Here is a 21727-nt window from a genome sequence, read left to right on the forward strand (position 1 = left end):
ATAGAACAGAAAAAAGAGATGGAAGATCCACTAAGAATGAGAAGGCCTGGGGGGAGGGAAGAAAGAAAAACAGTCTAAATGACAAGAGTTCTTGGGCAGCTTTTCTTCACTTCTCCCTGGGAACCTGAGATAAGAAATGAGTAGGGCCACAGATAAACAGACCTCCAGAGAGTCTAGGAGCAGAGGTGGGGGAAGGGAAGGGCTTTCCCTTTTTTGAAACACAAGTTGTAGGGGAAAGAGATTTTGTAAGGTATCGTTTCCTCAATATCAGATCACGAACTCAGCAAAATGGACAGAAAGAGACAGGAATAGGAGAAAAAGAGCCAGACATAGGGATTATGTATGAGACAGAGAAAAAGACATTTGGGGAAAGGGAGAAGGCCAGACATTCAATTCAGGATTTCAGCATCATGGGACAGAGACATGACTCAGGAGAGAAGGAATTGAAGACATTGAAAGAAGAAAGAAGGTCCTTAAACTAGGACACTGATGGAATCAGGAGATAGTTGGTCACGGGAAAGGGAAAATTAATTTAGGTATTATGAGTAGAGGGATAGCATGCAAGAATGTTTAATGGAGGAAATTCTGGAACACTGTGGGAAAGTACTGTCAGAGAGCCCAGGGTAGCTGGGTGGTGAGGAGAAAAGAACTCATGTTCTAAGAGAAGCCCTGTTTTTCTCCCCCATTTCCTAAACCAGCTCCTCCCTCCTCCCACACCCAGTCAGGGAGGGTGGAGACCAGAAGAAGTAGAGGGTAACACTACTTTGGGAAAAACTAGAAGCAGAATGGCCACTGTCTGGACCCAGCAGGTAAGGGACTGCCCTCTACCTTTTTTTCCAAAGTTTACTATTCTGTGTTTTTTTCCCTTTTGCTTCTCCTCCTCTTCCCTTTTCCTTTCTTTCCCTTGCACTCTACCTCAATTCAGAGGCCCTGCTGTTTTCATATTTCACCATTCTCCAGTCCCTCTATGATTCCTCAAGACAATAGAGACAGATTGGTAGTTTTCCTCTCTTTGGGTTCATCTAGGTTTGGGCCTAAACTGAGTTGGAATCCTAAACAAATCCTGTCTGTCCCATGGGGTTGTTGGGAAGAAATAAAAGCAACTTGATATAGTGATGAGAATATTGGATCAGTGTCAGGATACTGGGGCAAACAACCTCATCTCTTTTAACCTCAATTGCCTCATTTATAAATGAAAGGATTGAATTAAATAATTTAATATTCACCATCCTCTTTTCTCTCTGTATTCTGGTATTCTTTCTCCCAGAACAAAGCAACCCCTACCCCCACCCCCCACCCTCCACCCCTGCCCTATTCTCTTTAGTATTCAATTACATTTCCCAACTTAAGTTTTAAGCAGTATAGATTTTGGTGAGGGCGATGGTAGGGAAAGTTATCCCATTCATATGAAGTTGTTCTGACACTAATACTTCCCTACCTTCTTTTTTCTATCTCTGTATTCATCTCCCCGGTCAGTAGTTCTATTCAATATCCATTTCCTAAGTGCCTACAACATACAAAAGACCTTTACTATTGCTTCCTTTCTGTCTCTTTCCTCTCTCCTGGCACTATTCCTTACCCTACTTTGTGTCTGTGTCTGTCTTTGTATATTTCCCATTTGCTGTTGGTGTCTCTTAATTTTGGGTTTTGTCCACAGGGATCCAGAGAAGAAGGGAGTTCTCGAAGAAACTTGCTGGGATGGGGGCTGATGATTATCCTGCTACTCAGCTTGATCTTGGTCTTTTCTGTGCTCCTGTTCTACACCTTCCACACCTGTGGACCCCGTATGCAAGATTCCGAATCCTTCAGATTTCTTCCCACCCTACCCTAGCCCACTAGCCTCTTCCTTACTATTGTGAAGACATCTGCTCCCAGTTCCCCTGACTTCCATTGCAATGCCTTGATATATCTCTCATCCATTCTCCTTACAAAGAATTCCTAACCCCTATCACTCTATTAAGTCCTTTAAGCTAGTCCTAGCCCCCCAAATCCAGCCATTAGTCACCTGTTTCTAGTTCATCTAGTGTCCTCTGTAATCTTACATGCAGCCTTGGATTTTGTACTAGCTTCTTCCCCAGGGCCCTGGGGAGGGAGTCTCTATCCCTCTTGATCTTCTTCAGTAGTCAGTCATACTATACCCGCAGGCCCCTGTGAGAGCCCTGTGTGTCTGGAGCTTGTGGCAAGTTATCTGACCACTGGAAATGCCAGCGCCCTGCCCTGCACAGACTTCTTCAGCTTTGTCTGTGGGAATTTGATGTCTGGGTGGACCAAGGAGTCCAGGAACATACTTCAAGTTCTTAAAGAGAAGAACCAGAATAGACTCCGGAAGATATTGGGTGAGTGGAGTGAGGGACAAGATATATATGAATGTGAGTGACCTTATGGATGCATGGTGCACATCTTTATTTCTGGGAGGCTTCCTGCCCCTACTTTTCTACCATTCAAGTCTCAAGTCTCTCAGTTATTCCTTTTTGCTTCTTGCCTCCCCCCAATCCTATCTCTACTGGAATCCCAGGTCAACCAATTTCTACCTCTCTCCTTTTGCCTATATATTTCTAATTTCTCCATGTCTGCTCTCTAACTCGTTTCTATTGTCTTGGTTCCCCCCTCTCTACTTTTCCATCTATCTTAATTTTTTCAACTCATCCCCTCTTTCCCAATTCCATCTACCCATACTTTTTTTCATTTATTTAGGATTTTATTTTTTCCCAATTACATGTAAAACAATTTTAATGACAATTTAATTTAATGACCATTTAATTTTTAATGACCTTTTTAAAAACTGTGTTCCAAATTCTCTTCCTCGTCCCCTCCCCAACCCACCCCCAAGAACTCAAGCAATTCAATATAATATGCAAAACATTTCCATATTAGTCAGGTTGTGAAAAAACACAGACAAAAAGAAAACAAGAAAAAGAAACTAAAAAAATTATGCTTCAATCTGCATTCAGACACCATCAGTTCTTTCTCTGGAGAGGGATCACATTTTTCATAAGTCCTTTAGAGTTGTCTTGGATCATTATGTTCTAAGAATAGCTAAGTCATTCAAAGTTGATCATCTTACAATATTGCTGTTACTTTGTATACAGTACACTTCACTTTGCATCAGCTCATGTAAGACTTTTCAGGTTTTTCTGAGAGCATCCTGCTTATCATTTCCTACAGCAAAATAGTGTTCCATCATAATCTCATCCCAAAATTTGTTCAACCATTCCACAATTGATGGTCAACTCTTCAATTTCAAATTCTTTGCACCAGAAAAGGGCTGCCATAAATATTTTTGTACATATAGGTACTTTTTGTTTTTTATCTCTTTTTGGATAGCAACCTAGTAGTGGTATTACTAGGTCAAAAAGAGCATGCATGGTTTTATGCTCTTTTGGCCATAGTTCCAAATTACTCTACAGAATGTTTATATCAGTTTACAACTCCACCAATGGTGCATTAATGTCTCATTTTCTCATATCCTCTACAACATTTGTCATTTTCTTCTGCTGTCCTATTATCCGGTTCAATAGGCATAAGGTACTATCCCAGAATTGTTTTGACTTAGAGTATTTTTTTTACGTGGCTATAGATAGCTTTGATTATTTCTTCTGAAAACTCTTCATATCTTTTGATCACTTATGAATTGGGGAATGGCTTTTATATTAATAAATTTGATTCAGTTCTCTATGTGTTTGAGAAATGAGTCCTTTGTCAGACAAACTTGCTTCAAAAAATTTTTACAGTTACTATTGCTATTTCCCTCCATCCTATTCCCTCCCCATGAATTTTACTCTATTTTATATATCTTTTCACCCTGTCCCTCCTCAAAAGTGTTTTGTTTCTGAATGCCCCCTCCCCCAATCTGCTCTACCTTCAATCACACCCTCCCTTTATCCCCTTCCCCTCCAACTTTCCTGCAGGATAGATTACCATATCTAAATGAGTGTGTATGTTATTGCCTCTTTAAGCCAATTCTGGGAGTAAGGTTCACTCACTCCCCAGTACCTCCCCCATCTTCCCTTCCACTGTATAAGTTTAATTACTTCTTTTATGTGAGATACTTTACCCCATTCCACCTCTCCCTTTCCCTTTCTCTCAATGCATTCCTCTCTCACCCCTTAATTTTATTTTTTTAAAGACATCATCCCTTTACATTAAACTCATACCTGTGCCCTTTGTCTAAATATACTCCATATAGCTGCCCTAATAATGAGAAAGACCTTATGAGTTACAAGTATCATCTTCCCATGTAGGAATGTAAACAGTTTAACCTTTTAATATCCCTTATGATTTCTTTTTTCCTATTTACCTTTTTATGTTTCTCTAGAGTCTTGCATTTGAAAGTCAAATTTTCTATTCAGCTCAGGTCTTTTCATCAAGAATGCCTGAGGGGACAGCTAGGTGGCACAGTGGATAAAGTACCGGCCCTGGATTCAGGAGGACCTGAGTTCAAATCTGACCTCAAACACTTGTAACATACTAGCTGTGTGACTCTGGGCAAGTCATTTAACACTCATTGCCCCTCCCCCCACCCAAAAATACCTGAAAGTCCTCTCTTTCATTGAATTCTCATTTTTCCCCTGAAGGATTATACTCAGTTTTACTGGGTAGGTGATTCTTGGTTGTAATTCCAGTTCTTTTGCCCTCTGGAATATCATATTCCAAGCCCTCTGATCCTTTAATGTAGAAGCTGCTAAATCTTGTGTTATCCTGACTGAGGCTCCACAGTACTAAAATTGTTTCTATCTGACTGCTTGCAATATTTTCTCCTTGACCTGGGAGCTCTGGAATTTGGCTATAAAATTCCTGTGAGTTTTCATTTTAGGATCTCTTTCAGGAGGTAATTGGCAGATTCTTTAAATTTCTATTTTATTTTCTGGTTCTAGAACACGAGGGCAATTTTCCCTGACAATTTCTTGGAAGACAATGTCTAGGCTCTTTTTTTGATCATGACTTTCAGGTAGTCCAATAATTTTCAAATTATCTGTCCTGGATCTATTTTCTAGGTTAGATATTTTTCAAATGAGATATTTTACATTGCCTTCTATTTTTTCATCATTTTGTTTTTGCTTTATTGTTTCTTGATTTCTCATACAGTCATTAACTTCCATTTGCTCAATCCTAATTTTCATGGAGTTTTTTTTTCTTGAGAGCTTTTTGTACCTCCTTTTCCATTAGGCTAATTTCCATTCTTTTCCTCATTGGCTTTTTGTACCCCTTTTACCATTTGGCCTAGTCTGGTTTTTAAGGTGTTATTTTCTTCAGTAATTTTTTGTGTTTACTTTACCAAGCTGTTGACTTTTTTTTCATGATTTTCTTGCATCACTATATTTTTGCCTCTACCTCTCTTACTTTATTTTCAAAGTCCTTTAGAGTGCTTCTATGGCCTGAAACCAATTCATATTTTCATTGTAAGCTTTGGATGTAGGAGCTTTGACTTTGTTATCTTCTTCTGAGTGTGCATTTTGATATTCCTTATCACCATAGAAACTTTCTATGGTCAGCATTTTTTTTCTGTTTGTTCATTTCCCCCAGCCTATTTCTTGAATTTTAACTCTTTGTTAAAGTGCAGCACTGTTTCCAGGGTAGAGGGCTCACTGTCCCAAGCTTCAGGGGGTTTGTGCAGCTGTTTTCAGAGATGCTTCTAGGAATTTGTAAGTTTTTAGTTCTTCCAAGGTGGTATGGTTTAAGGAGAGGTATGTTTACTACTCTCCTGGCCTATGCTCTAATCTGAAAGCAATGGTGTTTCTGCTTTTCTGCCCTGGAACTATGAACAGAGTCCCACTCCACTATGGCTGCAAGCTCTTATGTGCATGTTCTCCTCCCCACCTGGGACTGCCACCCAAAACTGTGTTCTGGATCTCAGTGTGGGCAAAACAATAGGGTCTTGCCTCAGTGCTGGCTAAGAGATCCCTATAATATCCTTCTGGTCAATTGTTTGACCCACTTTCCATTTGTGGGCTGAGTTCCATAAGTAGTTGCTGCCTCTATTGATTCAGAGGCTCCCAAGGCCTACTCCCAGTTTGCTGGGGCTAGGGCTGGGTCTATGCTGGCACAGTCTATGTTGGATTGTGCTCCACTCTTATTTGGGTACAACAGACTTTTCCTGCCAACCTTCTAAGTTGTCTTTGGCTGTAAAATGATTTCACCCTGTCTTTTTGTGGGTTCTGTTACTCCAAGAATTGTCTTATGGCATTATTTGAAGGTATTTGGAGGGGTCTTGGGGAGAGCTCTGGCAAGTCACCACCTTTCCTCCACCATCTTGGCTCCACTCCACCCCCCATACTTATTCCTTTCTAAAACTCCCTTTTATCTCTGTTTCCACCTGTCCAAGCTTTCCTTTTCTGCACACTGAAGCAGCTGAACACATCCTTTATGCTGGGCAAGGTTAGTGAATGATATAAGTTTGGAAAGACTGGATGGACCAAATTAGGAATGAGAACTGTTAACCAAAAACAATTGTCTTTCCATAAATGAGATAACACGTGTAAAGTGTTTTTCAGACTTTAAAGCCCTGTATAAACACTACCTATTATTATGTCATGGCAATTAGAAGAATCCAAGTAAAGATAGTGGTAAGACATGGTTTTGACTGGAATTTGTGGATAAGAACCAAGAACAGAATGTTCCTCCCCTTTTCTCATTCATTTATTCTTCCTCCTCTCTCTTGTATCTCACTGCCTACCTGTCTCCAATATCCTCCTCAATAACTGTAGTGTCTTATTCATCCCATCCCCATCTTTTCTCTCCTTTTACATCCTCTCCTGCTTCCCATCTTCTCCATTCTTAAATTTTCTCCTATTCTTACCATTTTTCTCTCTGTCCCCTTTTCAAGACTGCCAGTCTACCTTGTCTCCCTCTCCCATATCACCTCTTTTTTTGTGGGGCAATGAGGGTTAAGTGACTTGCCCAGGGTCACACAGCTAGTAAGTGTCAAGTGTCTGAGTTCAGATTTAAACTTAGGTCCTTCTGAATCCAGGGCCGGTGCTTTATCTACTGTACCATCTACCTGTGCCCCCATATCACCTCTTTTTAAATCTTTCCCAGTCCTATCACTCACACCAGTTGTGCCAGCCCTGTTTTCTCTCTTCTCTGTATATTTCCTTCGTCAGTTTCTTTTTTCTTTTTATTTCTTTATATTGTCTCTGCTTCCATCCATATCCTCTGTATTCACCCATCTCTTCCATTTTTTTCCTATCATCTCTTTACTCCCTCATGTCTTCCTCTCCTTAGAAGCCTCAGCCCCCTGGCCTCCAGACTCTGAAGAGGAGAAGACTGTGAGGTTCTATAAAGCCTGCATGGACACAGATGCCATTGATGCTTCAGGGGCAGAGCCTCTCATACAGGTCATTGAGGAGGTAAGACCTTAAGGCATCAAGTGCTTGGCAAGATCCACCACACAAAGGCCCCCTTCTCTACTCAGGACTGAAATTCATCCAGAGCATAAATGATAAATAGCTGTGTGCATGTGTGCGTGTGTGCATGTGTGTGTGTGTGTGTGCGTGTGTGCGTGTGTACATGTGTGTGTGTGTGTGTGTGTGTGTGTGTGTGTGTGTGTGTGTGTGTGTGTGTGTGTAAAATTTGAGGACCCAGGAGGGAACTGAAAATGGCAGGGCCCATGAAGTAATTAGGACCTTGGAAGAGCAATGAGGAGAAAAGTCCAGGGGTTGAACATTGGAGGTGTCAGAGATAGTCTGGACAATGAATGTTGTTCATACTGAGCTCTATTCCCATTTGCCACAGCTGGGAGGCTGGCGTATCTCAGGTAACTGGACACTTCCTGACTTTAACCACACTTTGAAGCTGTTAATGAGTCAGTATGGCAGTTTCCCATTCTTCAAAGCTTACTTGAGACCTCAGCCAAGTCCTCCACACTTGCCTGTCATTCAGGTGAGTCTCATACATGCAGACGTCTGCACAGTAACCTCAGACTTGCTCATGTTCTTCATTTCCTACCCATCATTTAGGAGGAGGGGGAATGATATACTAGTGGGAGGGGGAGCACAGAATAAATGTGTAATGGGAGGAGCTCCATCTGAAGGATTCCGGAACCCCAAGAATCCCAAGGATAGGGAATAGGAAAGGCAGTACAATGCAAAGGATTATTCTCATGGAATAAGCCTTTCTGACTTCCTCCCCAGAACCTAGAGTGACTTTTTAAATTTTTTTATTTAATTTTTTTTTTTAGTGAGGCAATTGGGGTTAAGTGACTTGCCCAGGGTCACACAGCTAGTAAGTGTTAAGTGTCTGAGGCCGGATTTGAACTCAGGTACTCCTGACTCCAGGGCCGGTGCTCTATCCACTGCGCCACCTAGCTGCCCCGTGACTTTATTTTTTAATCAAGCAATGAGTATTTATGAACACTATGTTTTAACACTTTGATAAAACACAAAGTATTCATGAAATACAAAAGAAAAATAATACTTTTTCTGGAGCCTCAAGAATTTTCCAGAGCAATGAGCATCATAGGATGAATGTGAAAAAATAGTAAACAATATGAAATATTGCATAGTTGCTAAATTGTGTTGAATAGGGAGAAAGTATGATGACAGTAGAAAGAGCACTGTTTGTGTAACCCTGAGCAAGTCTATGAGCCTTGGTTTCCCAATTATTAAAATTAAGATGTTGGGCTCAATCATAAATTTAGAGCTAGAAGGGGCTTCAGAAGCTATCTATTCCAACTCCTTCCTTTTACAGTTGAGGAAACTGAGGCCTACCAATGTTAAATGATTTGGCCAAGGTTACAAACAGTAACTGATAAGAAAATGGAGGCAATAGACTATTGAAAACTTGTGTATGTTTCAAGCCAAAGAAGGAGCCAGTGGAGAGGGCTGAAGATGCTGGAGACAAAGTACAAATGAGGGTGCAAGGTCCCTTAGAGTGGATTCAAGGACATAGGGGGTAGGAAGGATAAATATAAAGTATTGGAAAGAGTGTTTAACTTGGAGTCAGGCAGCTTGGGCTCCAATCCCAGCTCCAAGAGTAACTCCTGATATAACCCTGGGCCAGTCACAACCTCTATGAGCCTCAGGTACCTCATCTATAAAGTGAGGATAACAATACCTGTGTTAGACGGTTGTTCTGAGGAAAGTATTCTGTGAATCTCATACTTTTACATAAATGTGAGTTGCTATTATTATTTTTTAAGAGGAGTTGGAACATTATTCTCATTGTAATTGCCTCTCCAAGTTCACCAGTTTCAGAGACTAGAGCTCCAGTCTCATTGCCCCTAATACTTATTTCCCCTTCTCTCTCATATTTCTCCCACATAATTTTAATCCCCAATATAGTTTCTTCCATGTGCTGACTTTCTTTCCCTAGTGCCCGAGTGTCTCCTCCATATCTATCCCCTCTTTCCTTTCCTCCCTCTCCAGATACCCTATTTCTCTCTAGTGTTTCTTCTGTCCAGATTGACCAACCGGAATTTCAAATGCCTTTCCGACCTGATCAGAAGAACTATCCTGAGGTATGGGAGTATCTTGAGGGCAGGTGTGGGGGAAGAGGGGACACATGCCCAAAAAAGAGATGGAGGCATGACAGGAACCATGTCTAATGCTGTTTCTCATCCCCAGATATTGAGGGCATACTTGTCATACCTGCAGCAACTGGGAACCTTGCTGGGGGGAGATGAAAAGGTGGTGTTGGAGCATGCTTCTGTATCCATATCAACAACTTCAAAACTCCTTCTGGCTGCAAAGCCCCTGGATCAGAGGAAACAAGAGGGCAAACTCTTCCAAGAAACTACCATTGCCCAGCTTCAGGTGCCTGGGGCATGGGACAGGGATATGAGAAGCAGAGTGCACCAACATTTTGGTGCTGTCCCTTTCACCAAGGTCTTCTGAACTTCATAACCTTCTGTTCCCTTAGTCTTTGCCCCTAACGTAGCCCATCCCCGTAACAACCCATTTATTAGCCTTGCCCAATCTGTCTCTATTTCTTACCTCATTCCCCAATAGTCTCTTCTACTGCCTTGGACATAATACCTTCCTCTCATCTCACCAGTCCTAAATAGAAACCTCCATGACCAGTCTTTCTCTTCCTATACCTAATTCCTTCCATGTGCCCCTCAAGGAAATGGCCCCTTCCATTGACTGGCTGTCTTGTTTGCGGGCAATGTTCTCCCCAGTGACCCTCAGTCCCTCTCAGCCCATCATGGTTCATGACTTGGAATACATAAGAGGCATGTCCCAGGTGATAGGACAGACACCAAAGTCCAGGTATGTACTAGGTGGGTTGAGCAAAAATATCTGACAAAGGGAGTAAAGAGAAATTGAGGAGGCATGGGAGAGAATTTAAAATACAGAAAAATATGAGAAGCACAGTAAAGGATGAACTAAGCTTCTGGAGGGTGTAAACAATACAGGAGAGGGGGGAAAAAAAGAATACAGGGGAGGGATGAAGGACATAGAAGCCCATGGGAGATTTTAGTGAGAATAGTCAGTACAGCATAAGAGGACTTAAAAAACACAAATGATATGGGTATTCAGGTGTTAGCTATAAAAATAATAGCTAGCATTAATAGAAGGCTTTATGGTTTGCAAAATGCTTTACATATGTTATCTCATTTGATATTCATGTAACCCTTTTAGATGGGGATGGAATAGCTTGTGTAGTGAAAAGGTTGAATGAGAGGACCTGAGGGTGAATAGCTTCAGGAAGTCCAGTTCTTTTCAGCCCAGAGCTAATAGGGAATATATGAACTGCTAGATGGTGAGGTGGATCAAGCTCTGGACCTGGAGTCCAGCCTCAAACATTAGCTGTGTGACTCTGGGCAAGTTCCTTAAAGCTGTTTGCATCAGTTTCTTCATCTCTAAAATGAATTGGAGAAAGAAGTGGCAAACCATTCCCGTTTATTTGCCAAGAAAACCGCAAATGGGGTCACAAAGGGTCCATCATGACTGAAACAACTGACCAACAACAACAATGGGGACTATGCTGGGAAGGGTGATGATGGGGTTGGGGAGGGCTAAAAAAATTTTAGGATCAAGCTATCTGCCTCCACTGTCACTTCCGTTGCTACCACATGAGGATTCTGGGACTCCTAGGCACTGTGTTCTCAGGGAACTAGCTGTTTCCTCTCTCCAATAATCCCTCATTTTAGTAAGTTATCCACAGTGACACATATCATTTATGCCACTCTTGAAGGCAACAGAATTTAATCCAGGTTCGAGACTATATTAGGAGCCTGGTTATACTCAAGTAGGCAGAGACCAAATACTTGTGAAAGAATGAAGGAATATTACTAGGAAAACACCAGGACCACAGATTTAGAGCTGGAAGGAACCTCCAATCCAATCCCTTCATTTTAGAGGTTGGGAGCCTGAGATCCAGAGAGGCTGATTTATCCAAGCTGGAATTTGAACTCAGGTCTTGGGATGAAATCCAGCACTGTTTACACTGTATCTTGTCCACCCTGGACTTTGGGCATATGTTACCTTATTCTAGCATCAAATCACCAGTCATCTTGCATGCCTTTTCCCTTTATCACTCCCTACCCCCAACTCCCATTCTGGAACATGATGAAATAAATTCTGCCGTTGTTTCTGAAAAGGCTGTGCCAAACTATTCCCCGGTGGCCTCCTCACCTCGGAACCAAAGTGTCCCTCTTGTCACCATTCTTCTAAGGGTGTTGTCTCCTTCATCAGAATGTGAGTCCCTTGAGGGAAGAGACAGGTTTTGCTTTCATCTATGTATCTCCTGCCTTTAGTACAGTCCTTAGTACATAGTACATTTTTACTACATGCTTTTTCATTCATTCATTCATTCATTCATTCATTCATTCATTCATTCAATCATGCATTTATTCCAGCCTATTTCTTGCCTGCCTAGACCCTCTTCTCCTGGTTGTCTAAGAGTAATGTCATGACTTGCATTGAATTGAATTGAAATGAGGAAGGGCTGTGCAAGGTCACCAACCTCACTCTTTGATCCTCCAGTGCCATCTGAGTCCAATGACAAGCTATATTTTAAGACAACTGTTGATGGCCCTGGATGTTAGGGCAATTAGGGTGACTTGTCCAGTGTCGCACAGAGTGGGAAAAGTATGGATTTGTTGTCTGGAAGACTTTGCTTCAAGTTTTATCTCTGATATTTACTTCCTGTGGGCTCTACGGCAAGCCTCTTAATCTCACTTAATCTCACTTTCCTCAACTGTAAAATAAAGGAGTCAGACTAGATGATCTCTAAAGTCCCTTTGGGTCCTAATATTCTTTGCATCACTCCCTCTCCTCTTTCCTTTTCTGTTCTTTCTTTCTTAGCTGGATATCTAGGTTCCTCCCAGTTTCTGATTTATTTTTGCACCTGCTATCTGCTCTAGTCCATCATTCTAATGTTAGTACAGGTCTTGGCTTCCTTATTTAAACAGTCATTTACATAGAAGCAACTTGATCACAGGGGTACTTAAGAAGACATATAACTAGTTTGCTCCTAACCACCCACCTGTATCTTTTTTTGTACTGGATTTGAAGTCAAAATACTGACCCGAAGCTTTGTCCTAGGGTCAACTTTGACTCTCATTCTTATATGTGTCCCCTTGGTCTAGTTTTCTTTCTATGGAACTGTTTCCTCTTTTGAAAATTGAGGGAAGTGGACTAGATTATCTCTCTCTCTCTCTCTTTTTTTTTTAGTGAGGCAATTGGGGTTAAGTGACTTGCCCAGGGTCACACAGCTAGTAAGTATTAAGTGTCTGAGGCCGGATTTGAACTCAGGTACTCCTGACTCCAGGGCCGGTGCTCTACCCACTGCACCATCTAGCTGCCCTACTAGATTATCTCTTATCCCCACTTTATTCCATTTTGTGTTGTTGTTCAGTTGTTTCAGTTGTGTCCAACTTTATGATGCTTAGTGAAGTTTCATGGCAAAAATACTGGAATGGTTTGCCATTTACTTCTTCAGCTCATTTTACAGATGAGGAAACTGAGGTAAACAGGGTTAAATGACTTGCCCAGGGTCACACAGCTAGTAAGTCCTGAGGTCAGATTTGAACTCAGGAAGATGAGTCTTCCTGACTCCAGGCCTAGTACTCTATCCATTAGGGTGCCCTATGTATTCCTTGTATGTGTTTTCTTTTTCCGAGAAATGACTACCTTCAAAGCCACATGATCCTAGGGCTGGTATCAATGCTCATCCCTGCCTTAGACAGTCACTTCCAGAATGCACAGCGGAATCTGAGCCAGAAGCTTCAGGAACTAACAGGACAGTCACCCATTGTGAGGAAACTTTCGATATAACCCCCTCTGTCTGGGTTGGTGAGGGTGGGATTTGCAAATTACTTTACCAGAAGTAGCATGATTAAATCTGAAGGGAAAACTGATGCCTTGGGGGGGAAAGCAAATGTTAGCTGGAGGGGAGAACCTCTAGTCATGGCATGTGATCCTATCAATAATCCTGTGGCGATTAAAAAGCTTCATTTTCTTGCCACCAAATGTTAGAGACTGAACCCCTAACAGAGGTAGGTACCCCTGAGTCTCTTGTTCTACCCCCCAGACTCACTCCTTTATAGCAAGTAAGCTGTGGGGGATACTGAATGAAAGGATTCAGCATTGTATTCCTCACCAACACTACCACCACTACCATCAGTGAAAACGAATGTCAGGAAATAATAATAATATATACGTTTCTATATATACATATACTCACTACTTTATAAAATTCCTGACTTGCCACAGTCTTGCGAGGTAGGCAGTGCAGGTGTCATTATGTGTATTTAACAGAGTATGAAACTGATGTTCAAAAAGCAAATGATTTCCCCATCCTTACATAGCTGACAAGCATCAGACCTGGCACTCAAACCTAGGTCTTTGTATTTCAAGTCCTGTGCTCTTTTCCTTATGTTTCCTGGATAAAGGTGCAATTCATTTTAGAAACCAACGCCCGGGGGCAGCTAGATGGCGCAGTGGTTAAAGCGCTGGCCCTGGATTCAGGAGTACCTGAGTTCAAATCTGGCCTCAGACACTTAACACTTACTAGCTGTGTGACCCTGGGCAAGTCACTTAACCCCCTGCAAAAAAACAAAAAACAGCAACAAAAAAAAAAAAGAAAAGAAAAGAAACAAATGCCCAATCATCACAAAACCCAAATAATTTTGATTATGTGAAACCAAAAAGGTTTTGCACAAAGAAAAGTCATGCAACTAGGAAAAGAAGGGGGGAAAAGCTTTGCAATAATAATCTCAATAAAGGTCTGAAATACAAACTAGATGCAACTAACATATGCAAATGTATAAGACTAAGAGCCATTCCCTCAATGGACAAGAAGTCAAGGGAGATAAAAAAATAGATCTCAAAAGAAAGCAGTGGCCTAGATACGGCTACCCTGCTTCAGAGAAGAACTAGAGTCTAGTCATGAAATTCGTTCATTGAGAATTACTTATTGGTCCTTTAAAAGGAACTTCACATGGGGAAGCTTTATTTTGTTGTTGTTTTTAATGAAGTTAAAATCTGTATCAGGAGTCCTGGGTTCAAATTCTAACTCTAACACTTGTTATATGAGTAACTTTTGACTTCTCTGGGCCTTTGTCTCTTTATCTGTAAAACAGAAGAGATTCTACTTGAACTAATTATGCCATAGGGTCATTAAAAGGAAAGTAACTGACAGACCATAGAGGGCTATGTAAATGTAAATTTATTGTGTTTTCTGGGGTTTAAATTGGAAGGAATCCAGAAGGAGTCAGTGACCTTGCTCTTTCCTTCACAGACCATCCCTCGATGGAAGAAATGCATTGAGCAGACAGGGAACTTCTTTGAGCCCACCCTGGGAGCAATGTTTGTTCAGGAAACCTTCAGCCATGGCGGCCGAGATGCTGTATAATGGAATTCTTCCCCCATCCACTTGATTCAATCTTTTTTCTTCTTTCCCTTGCCCACACTCTCCCAGAATCTTTTTTATTGAATCCCTCAGAACATATTTAAATTAATCAGATGGTCATAAAAAGGGACAGCAATGAAAAAAGTGAAGAGTTAGTTGTTTTAAAAGTGAGGGGACTGGGGCATCTGGGTGGCACAGTGGATAGAGCACCGACCCTGGAGTCAGGAGGACCTGAGTTCAAATCCAGCCTCAGACACTTAACACACCAGCTGTGTGACCCTAGGGAAGTCACTTAACCCCAACTGCCTCACCAAAAAAAAATTGAGGGGACTTCAGAATGTTTGAAGGTAAAAAGGAAAGGGACAGTATGCTTGGAGAGATTGAAAACATTACCTAGGGAAATAATGAATATGGAAGCAAGGTTCATTGAGTGGTGAGGGAGTGGGGAAAAAAAGGATTGCTCAAAGAATTCACATTAGAAGAGGGAAATGACTTCCCCTTGGAAATATCACTGAAATATTGGCACTTTTCCCTTGTTTCTTTGTGTTAGGTCTATCTCTTTTTGTGTGCCTAGTCTTATTGGATTCCCTAATGATTGTATCTCATCCATTAAACAAGATATTCCTTAATAGTAGGGACCTTGTCTCCTATATCAGATAGCACAATCTCTGAGGGTAGCAGTCATATCTGTTGCATACCTCAGCTTTTCCTTTTCACTGTCACAGAAAGAAGAGACACTCAAGGGGGACCTTGGGATACACACCATCAGGAGACTGATGCATCTCCTTTACTTTCTCCCTTCCTCCCCAAGGCCCCTCTCTTTACCAGATGGTCCTGATAATTCTAGTAACCCAAGTATCACAGCCTCCATCACCATTCAACCCCCCAAGAAGTCTATCCCCCCCCTTTAAAGACCCCAGCAGTAGGAGTTAAGGGTTGATACTTATCTCATCTCCTTCAATCCCTTTCCACCAATTACCAGGCCACTCAACTTTTCTCTGAGATCCAAAATGCCTTGAGCAGGCACCTGAAGAAGCTTCGATGGATAGATGAAGGAAGCAGGAGAGAAGCCCAGACCAAGGTATGTCAAAAGGAAGGATAATGAAGGGTGTTGGAGTAAAAGTTGGGGAATGTGGGACAGGATACCACTGAGTATGGGGATATTGTACTGGTGACAAAAAGGACAAAGAGACCAGAGGACAAGTTGTACAGATATGATTCCCAGACTCACAAACAGAGATACACACACACACACATACACAGACACAGACACACACACACACACACACGTCAATAAACATTATGTGCCAAGCATTTGCTAAGTGCTGGGGACACAAAGAAAGACAAAAGATATTTCCTGCCCTTAGAGAACTCATACTCTAATGGGAGATCAAAATACAGTCATTAAAGAGACAAACACACAAGACTTAGGGAAAGTTTCTGCCTTATATATAGCATTGAATTCTCCATCATCCAATATTTGACACTCTACCATGTTTTCCCAGTTATCCAAGATGAAAGTAGAAATGGGGGCCCCAGAGGAAGTATTGAAACCTGATCCAGCCAAACAAGACTATCAGGATGTGAGTAACTGACCCTATCCCTATCTCCAACTCTTCCTGGCCCCTTATCCCTGTCTTTCCCACCCCCATCCCAACCCCCCACCCCCGGTGCTTACTCTGGAACTCTTTGTACCTATCTGACCCCTCCTTTCTGTTTTCTTCCTTTTCCTAGCTTTTTCTTCATCTTGAATCTCCCTGGCTTCCCCGAGAATGTCTTCCCTACTCCTCTCATACATGCCAATGTGGTTATTCCCCTCTACCACTCCCTTTTGTGAAAGCACTATTAAAGGAAGCCTAACACATGTCCTATATACATATACATATATATCTTGGTATACATGTGTGTATATATACACACATATACACATATGTGTACATTTGTATATGTATCCCTTTAGTGTATAGGGATGTATGTGTTCCAATATATGTGGTTTCCTTTGCAATTATATGTATCTTATGCATTTGAAAACAATCTTCTGAGATGAGGGCCATAGGTTTCTCCAGACTGTTGAAGGGGACCATGTCACAAGGAAAAGTAAAAAAAGATTAAGAACCCTGCTCTGTACCATGGAATACTATGGCAAAATGAGGAAGCAAAGGAACTAGAAACCATTTGGGTTTTATATCTAGCTGTGAGCATACTTTTTTTTAAACTGGATCTAGATGTGTGTTTGGTGTCTGTAACATTGTGTCTATGTCTGTGTGAATCTTCTTCGCGGGAAGAGACTGCTGAGTCCCTGGAAGGCTGTCAGACTCTCTATCTGTTACAGCCTGGTTGTTTCTATGGGAAGCTGTTTGTACATCAGTGTGTGTCTCCATATTGCCTCATCCTCCCAGATCAATTTTGGCCCCAGTTTCCTTCAGACGTTCCTGAGTTGTTCCCGATCCCTCCGAGAGAGGACCATGAGAGGATTCCTGGGGCCTCCCTATAGTCACAGGTAAAAGATAGTGAGTCAGAGAAACCTTTATCCTGGATCATAAGGAGGGAAACTTGGGAATTTATAGAAACAAGGACAAGGTGGGATGGCCAGGAACTGTTTAAGGTTGGTTCCCTGACCTTGGGTATTAAGGATGAGGTGTGGCAAATGGCAGGGTTTGGGGCTTCATCTTTGTTCCTCCTCTTACAGTTGGAAGGTATCCCCTTGGGAGGTCAATGCCTATTACTCCATGTCTGATAATGTGGCTGTTTTCCCTGCTGGACTTCTACAGCCCCCATTCTTCCACCCTGGCTACCCAAGGTACAGAGAAGTTTGGCTGGGACAGGGAAGTAAAAGGAAGGTTGTTGGGAAGGATAGGGGTCCTTGAGGAAGAGAAGGGAGTGAGGGAAGGAAATCCTTGAAAGAGGAGGGAAAGAAGGTTGTAGAGAAGAGGCATGGGTCTCCTGGTGGGGAGAGGAGCCAATAGGAAGATTAAAGTTGGAGCATTTGGAGGTGGTCAGTAGGTGAGCTCCTGCTTTCTCCCTGACTACACTCCCTTCTCTCTTAGTGCTGTGAATTTTGGAGCTGCAGGCAGTGTGATGGCCCATGAATTAATGCACATCTTCGACCAGTACTGTGGGTAACAGATGGGTACAGGAGGGAGGATGGAAGCTTTGGGTATGAGTTTTGAGGTCTCAAAAGAATGGAAGGGTACTACGTAGCTAAAGTAGTGAACACTGACAAGTCCACCAAGCTGAATGAGAGACTTATGGCAAGAGGTTGAGGGTGGGTAGGAAGAATTTATCACACTCCCCTATCCCCCTCCACCCCCACAATATCCTGAGTAGGGCAATATCTATTTGAACCAGAGGGAGAAAATGTTGTGCATAGGTTGGGGGAGTGCCAGTCAAAAAAACATTTATTAAATGCCTACTATATGCTAGGTACCATAACTAAGTACTGGAGATACAAAGAAAGGCAGAAGATAGTCCCTGCTCTCAAGGAACTTACAGTCTATTGAAGAGGGGCTATGTTGTCACAGAAATGAGCTTATTGTGGGAGAAGCAGCACTGGAGGGCAGAAGATGACAGTTCTGCTTTGGATGGGAAAGAAAAGAATCCAGCCCTCTTACACATGGAGTTTGGGGACCAGCCAGGTCAGGGGTACCACATGAGGTCAGGGCTACAGTAGGACCATGAGGTGAGGTATAGTAACAAGGTCATCATGGAGGGAAAGTCTGGCCGATCTCAGGACAAGGGCAATTCCCTGAGGATAACTGTCCCTCTGTTGTCAGCACCTTGTGGCAAATCCCCATTCTCTCAATGCTAGTTACATCTCTGGTCCCCGGTGTTGTCCAGACTGGGATATCCCCTACTTGCTCCCTTACTTTGCAGACACACTTATCGACATTTTCCTATACTTACCACAGTGGTCCCAGGGGGCTGCCCAGCCTGTGACATGCCCGGCCTGCATGGGGAGCTGCTCTGTTTACAGCAACACTATGAATCCTTCTCACTGCCAGCAGGGAGCACATTCAATAGCTCCCATGCCCTTTTGGAGAATGCTGCTGATATGGGTGCAGTGGTTATTGCAATGCAGGTAATTGTGTTCTCTTGCCTGGGAAGGGAGCTCCAGCAGGATTCCAGCAATGGAGATCTCTAGATCTCTAGAGGCAGAAGGAGCTCCAGAAGTTATCTAGTTCAACCCCAACTTTTGAGGAAACTCAGACCCAGGAAATTTGAGTGACCTGCCCCATGTCACAGTTTCAAAGGCATATTTGAGCCGAGGTGCTCTGATTCCAGAGCTCATTCTCTTTCCAGTGCACTAAGTTGCCCTCAGATGCTTATCCCTCTAAAAAGAAAATACTTTGGGCCTGTCAAGGGACATTGGCCACTGTCAACAAAGTCCTTTCTTACCCTCGTTGAGTTCAATGCCATCTTGGGCAATCCCTCCTATTTCCCACTGGATATCTAGGTTCTCCCAAGCCTCCAGTGACATCTCTCCACCCCTATCCTCCATTTCCAAGCTAGCTCTTAAATCCTATCTTTCTTGACCCTAATTAATGCCTCAATTTCTACTCTCTCTAGGGTAGGGGTAGTAGTAGCAGTAAAAGCCATCTAGGAACAGATCACCTATGGTGAATATAGAGTAAAAGGGGAGAGGGCCATGCAGAGTCCAAGGACAGTTTCCTAAAGTGCATGCAAGCTGAGGTATGGGGGGAGTAAAAAACCAATGGAGAAAGCTGATAGTCAAAAGCTCATTCATGACCCTGGGTTTAATCTTGGCTCTTTAACCTGCTACCTGTGTAATCTCTGGTCCTCAGTTTCCTAAATCAGGGTTCTGACTCTGTGCCATCTCATATTTTTTTAATCAATGTCTTGGCTGAAGGTGTAGCTAGCATGTTTATCTAATGTACAGATGACACAAAGCTGTGATAGCTAACACTAGATGTAGCTGGGAGCCAAAAATCTAAGGTAGAACGATGGGCTAAGACGATTAAGACAAAATTTCATAAACATAAACACAGGTTCTTACATCTGGATTCATAAAAAGCTACTTCACAAATACAAGATGGAAGAAGAGGCATGGTTAGATTGCAATGAAAATGATCTGGGAGCTTTAGTGAACTACAGCCTAATGATTATTGTGAAGCAACAGTGCACTATGGTGGTCAAACAACTCAGTGTGATTTGGGGATGCATAAAGCCTTGGACTATAATCTGTTCTGACCAAACCAATTTGGTAATATTGTGTCTGGTGCTGGGTGCCATTTATTTTATTCTGTTTTTTAATAAAAAGCATTGATAATCTGGAGAGGATAGTTAATAGCTCTCAGATCATGTTGCATGATGATCAGTTGAAAGAACTGGAGATAATAAGCCTGGAAGAAGAGAAGACTTGGGGTGGGGGGAACATGGCAGTTGTTTTCATGAATTTAAGGAGCTATCATATGAAAGTGGGAATTATACTTTTTCTGCTTGTCCACTTCGGGCAGAGTTAATAAGAATAATGGGGGAAAGGCACAACTGGGCAGATAGATCTAGGTTATATGTAAAGAACAACTTTCTATTCACTGGAGCTCTTCAAGAAAAGTCTAGGTTGACCATTAATCTGGTATATTATAGAGAGGGTACTCATGAGCTAGATGGCTTCTGAGTTCCACTCTATCTGAGATTCTCCACCTCTAAATCTCATGTTCCTATTTTTCTCCCCACCATCAACACCATCCCCAGGCATACAGGAAGTGGCAGCAGAAACATAAAGGGGAGACCATCCTGCCTAGCTTGGGCCTCAGTCCCTATCAGCTCTTCTATCAAAGCTATGGCCAGGTGAGGGAGCTGTCCCTATACCCAACTCAGACCTTTCCCTACTCTGCAAACTAAAATTCCCTTATTTTATAGCCTTACCTCAAAACCCCTCTCCCAGATGCCTTCGCTGCTTGGAGTCTCTCTTCTTAGATGCTTCTCATAACTCCTAATCTTCCCAAGATTTCTTCCCTAACTCCCCCTGCAGTAACCCTTCTGCAGTAACCCTTCTGCAGATCAGGACCTCACTACCTCCACGTGTTAATCTTCCTCACAGATTTCTACCATCATTTTTATTATAGACTTTATCCCCACCACTTCTCCCCTACAATAGACATCTCCCATTTCTTTCTTCTCCTCCTCCTCCTTCTTTGATATTGGATACACTCATACACACACACACACACACACACACACACAATGATGCCTTACTCACCCCAGATGCAATAGTGCATGACCTCAATATAGTCCATCTCTCTACAGACATTCCACACACTAGCATAGACTATTTTCCACAAATCTCACCCCACCAATCTCAGTTTATGTATTTGCTGCAGGAGACCATAGCTAACTTACAATATTCCCCTAAAACTACCATAGATGGCCACACTCCTTTCACCAAATCTTATTCTCCCTCTGAACTATAGTCATCCTTTTCTATTCCACCGTGGGTTAGGGTCCACTCCAATCTCTCTGCCTTCTTATCTTCTTTCTGACCCCTGAAATATTATCTCACTAATCCTCATTTCCAAACCAGTGACCACCCTCCCCGTTCACTGTGTCCATATACCTGCTGCCCACTCCATCTGGCTGACTTCTCCTTCCTCCCAGGTTATGTGTGGCACTCCCAACCTTCAGGATGCTCAAGACCTCCACAGCCCTCCTATCCTTCGAGTCCATGGGCCCCTCAGCAATACCCCAACCTTTGCCAGATACTTCAACTGCCCAAAGGGTACCCCTATGAACCCTGGGAAGCATTGTCAACTCTGGTGATCTGCCTGAAGATGCTACCTGGTCATCAACCAAGCACTTAATTATGGGGACCAAGGTGTCCACCACCTTCCTACTTCTAGAAATTAAAAAAAAAAATTCCGTCCTCTTTCCTTGTCACCTTTCTCTGTTTTTGTGCTCTATGTACAAAATCCAGGAC

General features: G+C 42.4%; 1 protein-coding gene across 5 annotated transcripts; it reads left to right on the forward strand.

Moving 5' to 3' along the window:
- The first annotated feature begins 244 nt into the window (after positions 1-244).
- Positions 245-21668, forward strand: KEL (Kell metallo-endopeptidase (Kell blood group)). 5 transcript variants are annotated; one of them, XM_043967391.1, is made up of 19 exons: positions 245-250; positions 699-809; positions 1658-1784; positions 2145-2336; positions 7222-7346; positions 7732-7878; positions 9398-9454; positions 9561-9749; positions 10060-10205; positions 13064-13196; positions 14683-14790; positions 15776-15874; positions 16299-16376; positions 17193-17293; positions 17483-17593; positions 17841-17908; positions 18702-18871; positions 20506-20601; positions 21409-21668. In XM_043967391.1, exons 2-19 carry the CDS (start codon positions 786-788, stop codon positions 21568-21570), a joined length of 2133 nt encoding a protein of 710 aa, XP_043823326.1. In that variant the 5' UTR covers positions 245-250; positions 699-785; the 3' UTR covers positions 21571-21668. The 5 variants fall into 5 exon arrangements, with proteins under 5 accessions (XP_043823326.1, XP_043823327.1, XP_043823330.1 ...); XM_043967392.1 differs by lacking the exon at positions 17483-17593; XM_043967395.1 differs by lacking the exons at positions 20506-20601; positions 21409-21668 and having other exon boundaries at positions 17841-17912; positions 18702-18865.
- Positions 21669-21727: the final 59 nt, after the last annotated feature.

The sequence above is a fragment of the Dromiciops gliroides genome, chromosome 5 (genome assembly GCF_019393635.1).
Source record: "Dromiciops gliroides isolate mDroGli1 chromosome 5, mDroGli1.pri, whole genome shotgun sequence".
In the NCBI taxonomy this organism is placed as follows: domain Eukaryota; kingdom Metazoa; phylum Chordata; class Mammalia; order Microbiotheria; family Microbiotheriidae; genus Dromiciops; species Dromiciops gliroides.